This window comes from Peromyscus eremicus, chromosome 15, assembly GCF_949786415.1.
Source record: "Peromyscus eremicus chromosome 15, PerEre_H2_v1, whole genome shotgun sequence".
NCBI lineage: Eukaryota > Metazoa > Chordata > Mammalia > Rodentia > Cricetidae > Peromyscus > Peromyscus eremicus.
In genome coordinates, this window is record NC_081431.1 from 39,512,150 (window position 1) to 39,530,362 (window position 18,213).

General features: G+C 45.1%; 1 protein-coding gene across 1 annotated transcript in view; it reads right to left on the reverse strand.

Moving 5' to 3' along the window:
- Stx6 (syntaxin 6) overlaps positions 1-18,213 on the reverse strand; it is a 40,080-nt gene that overhangs the window by 18,191 nt on the left and 3,676 nt on the right. Inside the window, exons 2-3 of the mRNA XM_059280381.1 lie at positions 9,077-9,246; positions 6,011-6,105 (exon numbers count right to left, since the gene is read on the reverse strand). Of these exons, the coding sequence (XP_059136364.1) occupies positions 6,011-6,105; positions 9,077-9,246 (265 nt within the window). The remainder of the gene's footprint in view (positions 1-6,010; positions 6,106-9,076; positions 9,247-18,213) is intronic.

Below are 18,213 nucleotides of genomic sequence, written 5' to 3' on the forward strand. Positions count from 1 at the left end.
TTTACACATGTATTTTGTTGTGGTAATTTGTTTTGAGACAGTTTTCACTATGTAGCTTAGGTTGGTCTTGAACTCATGATCCTCCTACTTTCATCTCCCAAATGCTAAGGCACCAGGTACAAGTCACAACACACTTTCTCCCTCTTCTGTACTCTCCTTTTCTCTTTCCGATGGGTCTGGAGATTGAACCCAGAACATCATGCATGCTAGGCAAGCTCTACAATAAAACTCTTCATAGGAAAAAAAATTACAGGACATCATATCATTTCTTTCTAAGAGTTTGTGTGTTCCAATACCAGAAAATGGTTTTAAAAAAATTATTTACTTACTTCCTTATTTAACGTGTATGGGTAGTTTGTCTGTAAGTATGCCTGTGTACTATGTGTGTGCCTGGTGCCTGTGGAAGCCAGAAGAAGGTGTAAGATCCCCTGGGACTGTACTTACAGACAGTTCGCTGAGCTCCAGTCCTCTGGAAGAGCACCCACCCAATGCTCTAAACAACTGAGCCCATTCCTCCAGCCCCAGAAAATGGTTATTTCTAAAGAGTAAATTACAGTATTGAAGGGGCATGTTCACCTTTCAAACAGAATTATTTACATTTAAAAAACACAAGCAGAGAGCATTCTGTTTGTTTGTTTGTCTGTCTGTTTGTTTTTTCAGGCAGGGTTTCTTTGTATAACAGCCCTGGCAGTCATGGAACTCATTCTGTAGCCCAGGCTGGCCTCGAACTCAGAGAGATCCACCTGCCTCTGCCTCCCGAGTGCTGGGAGTCGTAAGACTCCACATCGGCTGAGAGTACTCTTAAGACATAAACATGCACGTGATTAACAACAGGGTTCCAGTTACTCATCAACAGGAAACTACAACACAGTGCTGGGTCAGGGATTGGGTTTTTTGCTCATCTTGTTAAAAAAAAAAAAAAAAAAAAGACTCTAATTTTCTTTAATAAACATGCAATAGTTGAATGAAATATGGGTTTTAATCTCAGATTTTTAAAGTTTCTATTTGATAGAGAGAGAGTGAGAGGGTGTGAGGGTGTGTGTGTGTGTGTGTGTGTGTGTGTGTGTGTGTGTGTGTAGAGTCCTGATGGGTACATTCTCTTAATGGCTGTGTGGTGTGCCTCCTATACATGCTCACTGCTGTGGTGGAGTACAGTCTTCACGTGTGGACAGCATTTTATATAAGTAGATGGCATTATATATAGGCTAGTCACCAGACACCACACAGCAGATCACCTTCACACGGGGATATGGAATTTTAAGCTGTGTTACTAAACAGTTTTAAACATCTTGTAACAATCTATCATGCCAAACACATAATTACTCATCCTCTTTCTAACACATGAGGCTTAGGATCAGCAGTTAGTCCCAATAAAACATGATCCATCTGCCAAAAGAACAACTGCCCTGGTTATTTATGCTCCTGTTTTCATTTCAACTGCTTCCAAAGCTGAATGAACGAGACACTGTCGATCCCAGCACTCCCACTCACGGTCTCTTGTCCCAATGCTATCTGTACACCCGCTGCTTATCTTAACCTTCTAGACTAAACCAAAGCCACTTCGGCTCTAACTGATGGTAAGTTGTTCTTGGAGTGAGACACTGGACTGCTGGGTACAGGTACAGGCGTGGTTCTGAATTTCCCCCCGAAGTTAAAATCAGAGACTGTTAGTAAGGACTGTTTCACTGATAAAATGAAGGTCCAGGGAGGCTTATGGTTTGTGATGAAAATCTACTAAGGTCAGAGCTTAGCCTAGAACTCAGGTTTCTTAGGGTCTTACTCACTGTTCTTCTAGTATATGCTGCAAAACAAAATGCACTGAATTGCTAGAGTAACCCAAAGTCACTTGTGGGATCTATCTACAAAACAAACTTCCCCATGTGAAGCCTGGACTGTCGAATAGATGATTCCACAATGTAAAAAGATTGCCTGAATAAAAACAAGCCAGGATGTAGCTCAGTGCTACAGTGCTTACCTAGCATGAATAAGGACCTACCTGGGTTTGATCTCCAGCACTATGCCAAGAGAAAAGGAAGGGGCAAAGAGAGGCTGTTTTACAGAAAAAATAAAAGTTATTTTTCAGCTAAAAACTACCAGGAAAACTTAGGGAAAAAAAAATGGATAGCTTTAGAAGATGCTTAGAAAAACATACACAAAACTTTTCAAACAAGGGAAGAATATAAAGTGCATGGCCAATGAATATTAATCAGAAAGTCACTTGGGAGAAGGGCTGTGGCTGTAGCTCAGGGGCAGGGTGCTTGTCCAGCACACACAAGTAGCACACACACAAATCATACAGGAGAGAGATCTGCTTCTTCACATAAAAAGTTACCATACATCATTGACTCCTCTGTCTGACAAAGTGACACATCAAGTCAGCATATGCTCTAGAAACCAGGCAGTAGTGGTGCACGCCTTTAACCCCAGCACTCAGGGGGCAGAGGCAGGTGGATTTCTGAGTTCAAGGCCAGCCTGGGCTGCAAAGCAAGTTCCAGGACAGCCAGGGAAACACAGAGAAACCCTGTCTCAAAAAACCAAAACTAAATAAAGAGAAAGCAGAAGGATAGATGTGGTACCACACACCTTTAATCCCAGCATTTGGGAGGCAGAAACAGTGGCCAGCCAGGACTATGTAATGAGACCCTGCCTCAAAACAAATAAACAAAAAATATAGGGTAATAACTTTTCTAAACTAGAGTAACTCCCAAATGCATTCTAAATGCTTATCCGTATTCCCACAGATAAGCATAGCTCTCACTTGCATCAAAGAAGATTCTTTCTGCAGCAAATGGAGACCATGACAGGAGCCACAACTGGTCAAAACGCAGAGAACAACTGACCATGGGGTGCCCAGCCCCAGTGGGTACATCTACAACACAAGCCCACACCAAAGAAGGTTCAGGGAACATCACGGAAGAAGGGCTGGAAAGACTGTAAGAGCCAGAGGACAAGGAAGTCTGCTGTGAGATAGTGTCTCCATATATGACAGGGAAATGCAGCCATGACATTTTAACAATAGTCACCTAACAAGACCTGCACAGTGACACCACTGTGGCCGACATCCTAATGTGGATGGGGAAATATCACAGGCTCCACTCCTAGATAAAGAGCTACAGGCTATGAATGGCTGCTGGGAGGGAGATTCAGTCTTCTCCAGGGACAAGCCTGTGACAGGCTACCCAATCTTAAGTGGTCAGATCTACACAAATATACATGCAAACAACACTAAACAGAAAGAGCAGGTTGGATTTATATAAGAGCAGGTTGCATTTATATATTCACGTGAATGCATATACACAAACACATACATACATACATACATACATACATGCACACATACATACCTACATACATAGCATGTGGGTGTATATGTGTGAGCGAGTGTGTGTGTGTAACAGTAGTAATAAACAAAGAGGAGGTCATAAATTTGAGAGAATTGAGGAGGACAAAGGGGGAGTTGAAAGGCGGATAGGGGAGAGTAGAAATGCAGCCCTTATACATGAAATTCTAAAAAAAATTTAAAAAGTTAAAACATGAAAAAAAAAAAGTATGGCACTACTAAACAAAAGGTCACTAGGATCAGTGCCACCTAAGCTTGTGGTTTCAAAGTCCTTATGTAAACTTTGTCTTGTCCCATTGCCCAAATCTGCTAACTCTCTTCTCCAGTTTCTACCAAGAGCTTGAGATCTCTTCAGCTGAATTCAGAGAAACTGAAGTCAATACACGAAACTGTTTTGGTTTTTTTTTTTGTTTGTTTTTTGTTTGTTTGATTTTGTTTTTTTAAGACAGGGTTTCTCTGTGTAACAGTCCTGGCTGTCCTAGAACTCACTCTGCAGACAAGGCTGGCCTCGAACTCACAGAGATCCACCTGCCTCTGCCTCCCAAGTGCTGGGATTAAGGGCATGCGCCACCACCGCCCGGCACCTTTCTTTGTTTTTAATGGAGGTGAGTCCCCTGCTATCTCCTTCTTTTCTGTAAGACTGTCAGTTAAAAGTTATGAAAACCAAGTCAGCAAAAGTTCAGGTGTAATAACTGTTAGTAAATACTAACAGCAAATACTAACAGCTTCCCAAAGGGGAGAAATAAATTAAAACTAAGTCTACAAAGTAGTCCGTTGAAAACATAGCTGAGTGTGGTTCAGATCTCAAACTCTATAAGGATAGTAAATTTCTGATGTATTGCCATGATTTAAAATAATTCTAAGGGGGCTGGAGAGATGGCTCAGTGGTTAAAAGCACTGGCTGCTCTTCTAGGTCTTGAGTTCAATTCCCAGCAACCACATGGTGGCTCACAACCATCTGTAATGAGATCTTGTGCCCTCTTCTGGTATAAAGTTGATGGAGCACTCATAAACATAAAATAATTAAATAAATCTTTAAAAATAAGATAATTCTAAGATGTACTCTAAACAGATTTTCAAATATTAAGAAATGAACTTCAGTATCTACCTCGAGTCACAGTTCTATCAATTAAATTTTCAATGTACTGAACTCTTTGAATTCCAATTTTCAAAACCCAAACATCACCTTACAGAAAGAATAAATGCACAGATTAAAGAACATATACTTTATAGCAAGGCACCATGAAACATTAGGGTCAAGAGTAGCTTCCTTCAGAAAAACCAATATTAAAAACAGAAAGGAGGGAAGAAGAGAGAGGAGAAGTGAGGAAAGGAGCATGGGATAGAAGAAGCATGGAAGGAGGGAGGGAGGGAAGGAAAACCAACTATATGTGAGAGATAACTGAGGGTTAGAGATGACTCAGCGGTTAAGAGCACCTGCTGCTGTTCCTCAGTTTAGTTCTAGCCACATGCTGGTAGGCTCAGAGAGCCAGATGTGGCGGTTCACACCTGCAAAGCTAGTACTTGGGAGGCTAAGGCAAGTAAATCACCATGAGTCTGAGGCCAGTGTGGGCTACAGAGTGAGATCTTGTCTAAATAAGTAAATAAAAACAAATGAGGGAATTACACAGAAACGATGTCACCTAACAATGTGCTTAGCAGAACAGCATTTACAGCTGCCTAGAAAGGCAGAATGTTGAATCCAAACACTCACCGTCTCCACTGGGTTCCTGGAGTCAAAGAGCTTTCTGTTCTATTACATGTGAGCGTATATACAAACAACTTAGTTATAAGCACAGAGAAAGGCCAACTACTGAGTGAAACAAGGATGTATAAAGTTCAATGATAATCTACCATGTGAGATCTTTTCAAGAGGAAATCACATGATGAAAGTCTCTGGCAAGCACGTAGCAAGGTTCTTACCATATGTCAGCAATGGTCTGATCCCAAGTCTTTTTCTTCAAGGAAGCTCCTTTCGAGTACATATGTTAATGACAGCTGCTTCTCTTACATCTAGTTATGCTAATCAAATGGCTTAGCCATATAGTTTCAAAGTACAAAATGCATCTGAATGACACAAGATTTTACCTAAACTGTATTTCCTTGTTTATACTTTACTAGTGAGTAGTAGTCTTAATAATTTAGTCTAAAGATGTGTCTACTTGATGGCTTATTTTTACATGCCATCCTTGGCTTGCCTGCTCTGGGTAACTCCTGAGAGGTTGTCAAGCAGTTGTATATGGCAATAGTAATAACATGGGTGGTGGGAGTTCTAGAAGCAACTCAGATGGTAGAGAGGGCCACCAGCCAAACCCAGGAAGAGCCAGCCACTCTTCAACAATGCACAAAATTACCAGTTGATCAGGAGACCAAATGGCTTGTACAAGAGAGAGATTTTTTTAATCACCATTTGAAAGAAATTGGAGATATAGGCAAGTGGGATCAGGCTATTAAAGTAACCTTCTAGCCAGCATTTTTTGTCTCGTTTTCACTCTAACAAACCAGACAGTATTAAAAGTAGACACCACCACCACCACCCCACCCCACCCCACCTCCGCCAAGCCAGAGAAGTTTGGTTGTTTCAGAGTCAACCTGCTGGTCTGTGATTGAGGGAGGTTCTGAGAGGCTTGTCTATCTCCTATACATAACACCATAAGGAGTGCACCTTACCCTGACAATTTGCCGAGTACTTGTGATGAAGGCTTTTCTTATGCTCAATTCCGTTGCATCCAGGTTGAATTTCCTAGGATTTGCTTCAACTATGCGTGGGCCAAAAAGTTAAGGTGAAGCAAACGTACCATCAAAAGCCTAGCAGCGTCTTGTTAAACTACAGGACACTGAAATGAGACTAAAACAGCCCAAACCTCCTGGAAACACCCAACTTGACATAAACATTCCTAAACTTTCTCTCCAACCACAGCTTTGAGAAGATCCCTCTGTCCCAAGACAGAGATGACCTGGAAAGTTAAAAATAGCCTCTGCTAGCTAGGCTTAATGGAGCACACCTGTAATGCCAGCACTTGGGAGGTGGCTCTTGTGTTCCAGGCCAACCTGTGTCTCAGAAAACAGGGGCTGGGAATGAAGTTGGGTGAATGGGAGGGGAAGGGTGGGGTGGAAAAGAGCTACGGGGCTCACCATAAATTCATGGCTATCTGAGCACTGGGTGGCTAGGATCTTGCTGATGTTTGCCAACACTCATGTCTATCCTTTTTTGCCTTCCGCTTAGTTGACACAGGGAACCCAGAGTGGCCTGGAACTCACTCTGAAGCCAGGCTTTGACCTGTAGTTATAGCATGGCCTCAACTTCCCACGTGCTGGTATCAGAGTCGCCACAGCCAGCTTTTGTAGCCCTTTTGAGTTGCCATTCCAAGCCTCTTTTCCTATGCTAACATGCTAGCCCTCTTCCTCAACCTGAAGAGATCAGGGGAGCTGCCTTTGCTCCCTTTTTCCTCAGGCCTGGTCCAGACACTAGAAAAACCTTGTGGTCTCTTCTCTCTCATAGCCTGTAATTACAGTATCTGTGTCATTATTTATTATTTGTTCTCAACCCTAATTCCATGAGGCCTGGTAGGTAGGTAGTTCATTTGACCTAGCCTTAAAAACAAGAAAATGTTCGGTACATAGAACACTCAATACAGGATTGGAGAATGAGTGATAAATATCAAAACCTTTGCCCTTGATCTCACAGTTTCAGACAATGGCAGACTATGCAGCCAAGGCTGGCCTAGAATTCACTATATAGCCCTAAAGGCCAGGCTGGCATTTGCCTTGTGATTCTCCTGCCTCAGCCTTCCCAGTGTTAGGATTACAGGTGGACACCACCATGCCTAGCACTAACAACTTTCTGTCTTGTAGGTTTTAACACTTTATTTATCTGTAGTCTTTTAAAAACCTGGTGAGCATGCAAAGCAATGGCTTCTCTGTAACATGCCACACATATGTACATTATACCTTGCCCGTTTGCCCCCACTGCCCTCCGGTTCTCTTGCCTCACAATTTATGTCCCCCAGCCTGTCTCAGAGGAAACGATATCCCTTGAAATTGCTTTTGATCCTATCCCCTCACATTTTACTTGTCTTTTAATAACTTAAAAGGTACCATGAAAAAAAAAATGAATGAGGAAAAATTACCATTGTCACTTGAACAGCAATTAAACACTACCTATCAATTTCCTATAAGTCCGTGCTGCCTAGTGAGTGACCATTGTAGAAGCCAGTATCCTTGATGTATTATTTCAAAGAAAAACACAAACCAGAATACAGACATGGAACCAGGCTATTTTCTAACTACAGTTTTGGGTGCGGAGACTTTACAGGTGAAAACTGAAAGCTGCACAGTTCAGCTTCAACAGTTCTCCAGTTCATCGGTCAGATCTGTGGGCTTTCCCCCAGCATTAACTTCATCAATCAGAACGATGGACCTGCTCTCACCAAACACAGCTTCATGGTCCAAGGCAGCTCTGCAATGGACAGCGGCATTTTAAAGCCACTTAAGTGGAAGTGGAGTCTTTGAAGAGATGTCCCTTTGAGGTCTAACTACCAAGCTGTAACACTGGTTAGTGTGGTGTATGCACTCATACCTGTGTTTCTGCAGGGTCAGAACCCTGGTCCTCATGCGTTGGGTTAGTCAAGTACTATATTACCAAGCAGCATCCCCAGCACAACTGCTAATCTTTACAGCCAATCACTCTGGGCAGGCACCATTCTAAGCTCTGATACATCTAACTCTCTCGACACTAGAAGTTGGGCAATCTCATTGTCCTAGCATTCTTTTGAAGAGGAAACTAAAGCCAGAGTCACTGTTGTGACACTATTATCAAATATATATTCCACACTGCCTCTGGCCCAGAGCTCCTAAGGCCCTTGGAGTCTCTAGATTCTATTGGTATTGGTAGGAGATGACTGATAATTCCTACACAGTTCCTCTGATCACCAAACAAACCAACACTATAACTAGTGGCATGAACTTCCAGCCACAATTACCCCTGGGAGGAGAAAGGGACTAAAGGCTGAGCTAATCACCAATGTCCAATGACCTAATGAATAATATTTCCATGATGAAGCGTTCATTATACTGAAACAGACAGGGTTCCTGTGGAGCACCACTGGAGGATGGCATTCCTGAAGACCACACATGCTCTCCTGTGCATCTCTTCCACACACAGACTCCAACACATGGGCAACCCAAGCAATGCATTTCTCTGATCTCTACAAACTGCTCTTGAAAATTAAACAAACAGGATGTGGGTCTGAAGCGCAGGTCAGAACCTGGGGTTTGCACGTGGCATCTGATATGGGGGCTATGAATGCTACAACATCCCATGCTATCTCCAGGGAGATAGTGTCAAAACTGTAGGACCCTCAGCTGGGGTCTGCTGGAGAACTGTTTGGTGTGTGAGGGAAATCTGCACAGATATCACAAGTATTAGCATTTTACTGTGTACGAGGGAGACTGGGCACAGTGGAGTGAGAAACTGAACACCAGCAGACTGACTCCAGGGTCCAAAGTGATGATCACTGCTCTATGCAGCCTGGATAATGCAGGGTTCACCATCCACAGAAGCTCAAGGCTGTCCTACCTGAGCTCACTGGGCAGACTTCAAATGTCACGTACAAACAAGAGCCAGATCAGTCACTACAGAAGCAAACCTGTCATCTACAGCTCAAGGTCTGGACAGAACTGCCCTCTTGCCTCCGTTTGCCGAGGCCCTCCACCCTCCACCAGAAGGAAGGATATTGATGGTCTCATCCAGGTCCTCCAGATCCCACTCTATGCTTCGGAGGTTGTTCCTCAGCTCGTTGGTGGTCCAGTCGATTTCTTCCCTTGTTGCTGCAGAGGGGCCCTGCAGGAGCTCCGTCCATCTCTGAAACAACCCTTGGGCAGTGTTGACTGCTTTCTGTACCTCTCTGTAGTCAAGGTGAAGGGAAAGGAGGGAGAGGTCACACATGACTATTCCATGAATGACAGCAGGACTTAAGGCAACGTCACCACATACTACCCTCACAACCCCATCACATCACCACCACACACCACCCTCACAACCCCATCACATCACCACCACACACCACCCTCACAACCCCATCACATCACCACCACACACCACCCTCACAACCCCATCACATCACCACCACACACCACCCTCACAACCCCATCACATCACCACCACACACCACCCTCACAACTTTGTCGTACTGAACAAGGCCCAAACACACAGACTGGGTATTATGTTCCCAGCAGATGCAGAATAATTGGCCATTATTTCAGCAACTTTAACATCACATTTGTTTGAGGAAGACAGTTCCGTTTTTTTTTCTAAACAGACAATACTAAAGTGACACAAAGAAGCAATCCTATAAATTAACTAGGGGTCCTTCACATTCATTTAGCTTTCATTGGGTGTGATAGTCAATCTTTCTTTTCTTGAGATAGGAAGAGTGGAGAACTAACTACTCTCCCATGACTTGTGTTTTATAAAGTATTTGAATCTGAGACATTTTAAACTCAAAATCTCACTGGAAGATTTCTAAACATTTCAGCTTTGCTAGTATCTGCTTCCCTAGATTAAGTTACATTGTGTACCAGACTGATGCTTTTCTTGTTTAGAGTGTGGGACTAGGCCCAGAAACACTACATGCAGCATGCTTTCACAGCAGATGTAGTTAAAAGGTCTATGAATACCCCTCACTATGACTGAGCTCAAATCCCATTTAACGTTATATCCTGAAGCTACTGTACCAAAAGTCAGTATGCAGGCATAAATGTGGGCACATGCACGTCACAGGCAAACGGCAACCTCGGCACTGGTCTTGAGCAGCTCACCACCCTGGTTTGTGCCATTGTGTCTCTCACTGGCCTGGAGCTCATTAATGAAGCTGAGCTGGCTAGGGAGCAAGCCCCAGGTCACTCCCTGTCTCCACCTACCCAAGCTGGGATAACAAGCTATGGCTGCTGGAGAGCCAACTGAGGTCCTCACGCTTACCAGCAAGCGCGTTACAAATGAACTGTCTCCATAGCCCTGTCTGGGATCCTAACTACAGTAATTGCATACCCATGAGTCCATGTAATTGTGCAGAAGCAGACACTAAAAGGGGTGGATTTTATTATGGGTAAAGTAATCCTTAAAAAAAAAAAGGGGGGGGGGGGAGAGCCAGATGTGGTGATATCCCAGCCAGCACTCAGGAGGCAGAGGCAGGCAAATTTCTGAGTTCGAGGCCAGCCTGGTCTACAGAGCAAGTTCTAGGACAGCCAGGGCTACAGAGGGAAACTCTGTCTTGCAAAAACAAAATAGAAAAGGTAAATAATCATTAGTTCACATTTCTAAGGCAGATGTTTTAAGAGACCTCAAAGGTAGGTACTGTCATCAATGGCTCAGACCTTGAAAGAAAAGCCAGAGATCATAGTATATCCAGGAGCCTCAACTGGACAGTACTGAAGAGGCCTCCCAGAGAATCCAAGAGCCCAACCTGCTAGTAATGTTTTCCAGGCATGAATAAGTAATAGGGAAAAATGTGGGTCACAACCAAGTTCTCTAATGGTGGTAGGGTTTTTTTGGTTTGGCTGTTGTTTGTTTGTTTGTTTTACAAAACAAGAGTCTCTCTGTGTAGCCCTGGCTGTCCTGGAGCTCACTCTGTAGACCAGGCTGGTCTTGAACTGAGAATCGTCTGCCTCTGCCTCCCGAGTGTTCAGATTAAAGGAGTGCGCCACCACGTCTAGCTGGTGGTGGATTTTGAAAGAGTCTCACTATGTTATGTAGCCTAGGCTAACCCTGAATTTATAATCCTTCTGCCTCAGCTCCCTGAAGGCGAGCTTACTGTAAACATACACAACTATGCCTTGCAGCAAACTTTTGGAAACACTGTTCAGAACTTCCCCAAAAACTTGAAATTTCAACTATTGCCAAGAGTCACAAGCCACCTTTAATTATGACAAGACCAACCAGGACACCCCTCCACTCAGAACTGCACACAAGTACCTAGCAATAAACACTGAGTAGTACTCAGCATTTCAAGTAAGTCAATCCATAAACCTCAGCAGCACATAATCCCGCCACCCATCCATTTTCCATCCTAGAGGGCAGAAGGAGAAGTAAATGCCCTTCTTTCCTTCTCAGACTTCCCAGGAAAGGAAAGGGAGGGCCTCAGGTAAACCAGTTGAGGAGGGGCTTCCAGGAAACCACCTGCCCTACACAGCCAGCCCCATGAGCGCTTTACTGAATGAGCGGCTGTGACCCAAACACTCCTTTATTCGGACAGTCCAGCTTAGCTGTTTCCAGGTCTTCCTCCCAAATATGCAATGGGAATGATTAAAGAATACACAGGAGCACAGATACACTTTGACTTCTCGGGATTAGGCTGAGCAAGCTTCTTGGAAAGTAACAGTTGGCTCACCAACAGCATTGGAATCGTGTCTGGCATTTCAATGAAAGCTCGCTCGCTAGCTTCCTAAGAACTGGGGCTCTAGCTCCTCATGCAGAGAAGCCTTGATCAAGTCACTGAGGAAGAGAAATAACCATCTCCCCGTGAGCCAGGCAAGTTTCTGCTCATATGCTTCCAGAGTCAGTGTCAGGCACCACCCACAGGCAACAAAGCGCCGGGGTAGTGAAGCTTCAAAAACAGACTACCCACTTGCTGTCCGCCGACAGCCTGTCACAACCAAGGGACCTGACAAGTTCTCAACACCATCTACCTCATGGCCACAGGAGCACTTGTGACAGCACTTCCTCCCTGGTAAATAAAAGACTGCACCTCTGCAGAAGAGAAGAGCCACCCAAAGTTTCCGAACAAGATTCTTCACCCACTTTAAACAAAAGTTGAAGCAACAGGACTCCCCTTTGGAAGCTAACTCAACGCTGACCAGTTGCTATAGATTTTAAAGCCTCTTCCATACAAAACTCCAATCTGTCACACCCTAGTAAACGGCTCGCCACCCCAACCAACCCAGCTTGGGAGGGCTGCAGAGAATATTCCCAAATGTCACCCCCCAAAAAAAAAATCACAATGTTTTCTTACTTGTATCTAACTAAGTTTGCCAAGTGTAGGCTGGGCATGGTGGTACAACACCTTTAATCTCAGCACTCAGAAGGCAGAAAGAAGCAGGAGGATCTCTGTGCATTCCAGGCTAGCCTGGTCTAGTGAGCCCTGTCTGGAAAAGAAAAAGAAAGTTTGCCAAGTATAAAAAGAAATGAGGAATGTCTCAGCTAACAGTGAGTGCCACCCTTTGGATATGGCTTGAATGGGTCTCTAAGGGTTCATGCAGGTGGCTTGGCCCTCAATATGGCAGTGTAAAGGTGATTAGATCCTTGGGCCATGGCACTCAAAAGCCATAAAGGAGTTCTTGCGGGACCCCAGCTAGCTCCTGAAGAGAAGTTGCTACAGAAGACAGAGCTTGTGCCCTCCTTGATCTCTGGCTTCCTGCCTCCACAGTGTCTGTCCCTCTCACAAATGACTGATCATCTTGTGATACAGCCCAGGGGTTTCTCTCTACAGAACCCAATCTTGGATTTTCCATGAGATAAATAAACCTCTTTTCTTTACAAAGTGTCCAGCCTCGGTTACTGCACTACCCTAACAGAAAAGGGTTTTGTTTCTTAGTAGCTGTTATTCAGCTGTGCTAGGAAACTGCACGACTGCAGTTCCAACTTCTCTTTGGATTCTGCCGCCTTTGACCATGCAGACAGACTCTGGGTTGGCATCTGCTCCCACTGCTGTGCTTGGGCAACAATTACTCCCCAACTAAATAGTGTTGGTTGTGCTCACAGGCTCTGTGGGTGAGTAATCAGACACCAACAGGATGACCTGTCTCAGGTCTGGGATGAGAAGGTGAAGAACAGGGCTCCCCAGTCACTTCCCCCAGCAACCCGAGGTCTCTCCTCATCCCTCTGGTGGAGTGGCTTCAGTGTGGCTGACTTCCGACGTGTCAGCCGAGGCACCTAAGCTTGTGTCCTGAGAGAAGATGATGCAGGGAGAAGCTGCACTAGCTGAGACTTCGGGAACGAGTGTCACTGCTTCCTCCTGTCAATCAAGGCAGTTACAAAGGTCTGTGAGGTGCAGCACAAGGGAACACAGACTACCGACTGATAGAAATGAATACCAGCTTCCCAATTTAAGAAGCAAAGGGGACAACTCATACACTGGTGCAGCCCGTGTCTGGGACAACAAACTTCTCTGTAAGGACTTACAGACACCGTTCTGGTTCAACAACATCCAGGAGCCTAGCAAAGGCAATCGTCTGATGCAGAGGTGCAACCTCAAAGACCCAGGCTGCAAGCTGGGCAAGTCTCAGCAACCACTTGCCTCCCCCACCTCCCACGCTCCCCAAGCTCGTTCCTGCCCTGCACCCCACACACTTCATTCCACTGCCAATCACTGACAAAAGAGGAGCTCTTCCCATTGCTTGACTTCCACACACATCTGCATTTCAGGGAAAATCAACACACTCTTCCTTAGCCTAACTGCCAACAAAATTCAGTCAAATTCAGAGAAAGTCTCCACTTAATTATCTACAGTTACACACACTTTGACCCTAACTCACTTTTGCATTACTATCACCAAAATCATAGAGAGAACGAGAGAGGAGAGACCAGTTTCTGCCTCGGGGTTTCAGAAGGTTCAGTCCAGGGTCTCTTGGCCTCATGTGCTTGGGCAGAACATGATGTCAACGGGACAGTGTGGCAGAGGGGAGGTGTCCAATCATGGCAGGCAGTAGCAGAGAAAGTGAGACAGGAAGGGCCAGGGTCAGGACTCCCCCAAGGACACACACACACACACACACACACACACACACACACACACACACACACAGAGTGACTTACTTCTTCCAGCTAGATCCTCTCTGCTAACGTTTTGACAGCAGCACTAGCTGAGGCCCAGCCTGGGAATCCAAGGGCCTCTTGAGGTGGCCCTTCCTATCCAAACACAGCATGCTGCTCCCAGAGTGCCCCACAGGGCTGACACCTCTGACACCTCTGACCCTGCAGGTAGGGTCAAGAGTGAATCTGACTTGTCCTTACTTCCGTGTACTTGACTCTAGACCACCACACTTACTTTCTTGGGACAGCTTCTGTTCCTGTGACTTGTGCCTTTCTAGTGTGTACCAATTTCCCTTTCTCCCACTTAGTCCCAGCATTCCTCAGTGTTCTTTTACAACTTTTGGGTGCTCACCAGCGTGTGCGGGTTCAGAGCACCTCTTAGGCTGATGAGTTTCCAGCTGTATTTCCAACCCCGACCACTTCTCCGGGGTTAACCCCTTCCTCGTTAACCACCCACAGAACCCTACCTGTTGGAGCACCAGCTTAGAGGGCTGCACTTACCCTGCTCCCTTTTGACTCGGTGCTCCGGCATGCCAGGCCGGTCTGTGACTGCCACAGCACTAGGTGCTCTCACTTCACAGACATCACTCTGCCTATTTACACACTCAGCTTCCCAGAGTCACTGTGAGCATCTCCACTGCCTCCAGGAAGGGCTTCTCTTGGTGCCTGTCATTCATTATCACACTGCTGCTTCTTCTCGTGTCTAAGCAGACTGGGAGCACAGGGTTGGACTGGTATTTTATTTTTTTTCTCTATTTCCAGACTAGTACCTTAAATGCACAGACAGAAGCTAGCACAACTCTTTACTGGTGGTGGTGTGGGTAGAGGAGGTAGGGTGCTTCATGGAAGGCAACTCCATCAGTGGAGGGGGACACTGTGTGTTTAGGAGTCACAGAGGTGAGCGGCCAAGTGGAGTGGACAGTTTGTCGAGACATAATAAATACCTAACATTGGAAGGATGCATCTCCTGCGCCAGGAGCCCTTCATATGAACTGTCACCTTGTAAAGACAGCCAGGTAATGGAGAATTCTGTCTCATTTCAAAGAAGAGAAGCTGAGGAGTATATAGGGTCTCACTGCTAATAAACAGCTGAGGCTCCACATTTAAATAACCTAATTTCACCGAGGACAGGTAGAACAGGGTCAATTATGTTGACCCAAGGAAGACCTCATCTTGATGCCATTAGAGATTTTTGGAACTGGGAAGGAAGTGAAATCAGGGATTTAGGAATATTGGTTTGGTAGTAGTGGCTACATCAGTGTGAGGGAAACTTTAAAAGGAAGCCTTGGGAAGCACTGATTTAAGTGTGCAATGATCAGCAAGCGCTCTTGCAAGGTGGTCTGACAAACTGTCATGTCTGGTAATGGTAGTCTTTGTCATGAAATGACAATTGGAGGGGACCAATTTGGTTCCTGCTAGATGAGCTGCTCCAGGGTATAGTCTTCCATCGCAGATAATGTTGTCATCTTGTGGATAGTCTGTCCTACATAGCAGCCCTTGTAGGCCCAGAAGAGCAGGCAGTGGTTTTGGTTAGCAAAAGCAGTTTCTAAGTAACTTACATTTGTAATTTTTTCACTCTTAAATATGGTGGTAAGCTCCGTGTCCCAGATTTGTTCTGGCTTTAGGTTGTTTTCATGGATTATACTCCTGTAGCATACATAATAGCTAGCTCAGTGTACACGTACAACAAAACTTTTCACAAATACTGCCAGACTACCCAGGATGTGCAGGCCTATTTTATCAATCCTTTGCGAGTGCAGAGATTCAGTACTAATTTGCTGGGTGAAAAAAATACAGTATAGGAACTTACTCAGTATTTGATGAGTTAATTTAGTCAAGTTTTTGGTTCTTAACACACACACACACACACACACACACACACACACACACACACACTGCTACCAATCTTCCAGAATTAGCTTTTTTGAATTTTCAACCTCTAGTGATACAAGACACCAGGAAAACCATAAAATTGAGCATGTGGGGATGTGTCAGTACAGTCACGTGTTGCTTGGTGAGTGGGCTACAGTCTGAGAAACGCGTCATTAGATGATGTTGTCATTGTGAGATGACACAGACGTACTTAAATAAAATAAGAAGGCTACACCACTAGGCCATAATCTTCTAGCTTTCTGTCTTGAACTTTCTAAACTACGTTTGTATTTATCTTGTGTGCATCTGGTGGGGCATGCCACACTGAATGCTCAGAGGTCAGACTGTGGGCGTTGGGTCTCTCTTTCCACCACCACATGCTTCCCAGGGAAGGCAGCCCTTTAACCACTGAGCCATCTTACAGGCCTGGCTTCTGAGACAGTTCACCATGTTGCTCAAGACGGTCTGAAATTCAATATGCAGCCCAGGCAGACCTCAGTCCTCTGGCTTCTATCTCCCAAGTGCTGGGATTACAGGCACACACCAACCACATCTTGCTTAGAGGTGTTTTTGTTTTTGTTGTTCGTTTACCTGTTTGTGTATTTTACTATCCTCCCTCATTGGGACAAGGAAGCTTTAGGGAATGCTAAGATTTATTTATTTTATTTTATTTTATTTTATTTTATTTTATTTTATTTTATTTTATTTTATTTTATGAATATGACTGTTGTGCTCTCATGCATGCTTGGTTTCCACAGGGGTCAGAAGAGGACATCAGATCCCCTGGAACTGGAGTTATGAACAGCTGTACATTGCCATGTGGGTACTGGGAATTGAACCCAGTTCCTCAGCAGGAAAAAGTGTTCTTAACCTCTGAGCCATCTCTCCAGCTGCCCAAGTGGTTAAAAAGAAATTCCTGAGCCAGGTGGTGGTGGTGCCTTTAATCCCAGCACTCAGGAGGCAGAGGCAGGCACATATCTGTGAGTTTGAGGCTAGCCTGGGCTACAGAGTGAGTTCCAGGAAATGTGCAAAGCTATAGAGAGAAACCCTGCCTCGAAAAACCAAAACAACAACAATAAAAAAGTTCCTGTTCACTGAGTTAAAATTCCGTTTTCAAAGGCTCAAACTCAGATCTTCTGGTTCCATAAGGAAAACAGATTTGTTTGGAGGCTGAGATTAAACAGGTCTTGGTAGAGGAATGCTTTTCATACTCAAGGTCAAAAGAACTGAGGCAAGCAGCCAAAATATCTGAGCCCTGATCTCTTTAGCCGTCCCGTGGGTGAAGGCTAGCTTATCTTGAAAGTCCCTTGCAGGTCTGAGAAGTCAGCATTTGACTCAGTGGAGGTTGTACAAGAGGAGAAGAGAAAGAGTCAGTGACTCACACCTGATAGGTTTCCAGACTTGTGAAGGGCTGGCACTATTGGCTACTCCAAGAGTTAGAGAAGGAAGAAGGCGTTCTCTTTGTCTAGCTTGCCTTGCTTGGTTCAATACTTGCTTTCCTGTAGGAGACATGAGGATGCTTGGTCTTAGCAACTGGAATGTTCCTAGGTAGCTAACAAGGAAGGGGTTAACCCTGGAGAAGTGGTCGGGGTTGGAAATACAGCTGGAAACTCATCAGCCTAAGAGGTGCTCTGAACCCACAGACGCTGGTGAGCACCCAAAAGTTGTAAAAGAACACTGAGGAATGCTGGGACTAAGTGGGAGAAAGGGAAATTGGTACACACTAGAAAGGCACAAGTCACAGGAACAGAAGCTGTCCCAAGAAAGTAAGTGTGGTGGTCTAGAGTCAAGTACACGGAAGTAAGGACAAGTCAGATTCACTCTTGACCCTACCTGCAGGGTCAGAGGTGTCAGAGGTGTCAGCCCTGTGGGGCACTCTGGGAGCAGCATGCTGTGTTTGGATAGGAAGGGCCACCTCAAGAGGCCCTTGGATTCCCAGGCTGGGCCTCAGCTAGTGCTGCTGTCAAAACGTTAGCAGAGAGGATCTAGCTGGAAGAAGTAAGTCACTCTGTGTGTGTGTGTGTGTGTGTGTGTGTGTGTGTGTGTGTGTGTGTCCTTGGGGGAGTCCTGACCCTGGCCCTTCCTGTCTCACTTTCTCTGCTACTGCCTGCCATGATTGGACACCTCCCCTCTGCCACACTGTCCCGTTGACATCATGTTCTGCCCAAGCACATGAGGCCAAGAGACCCTGGAC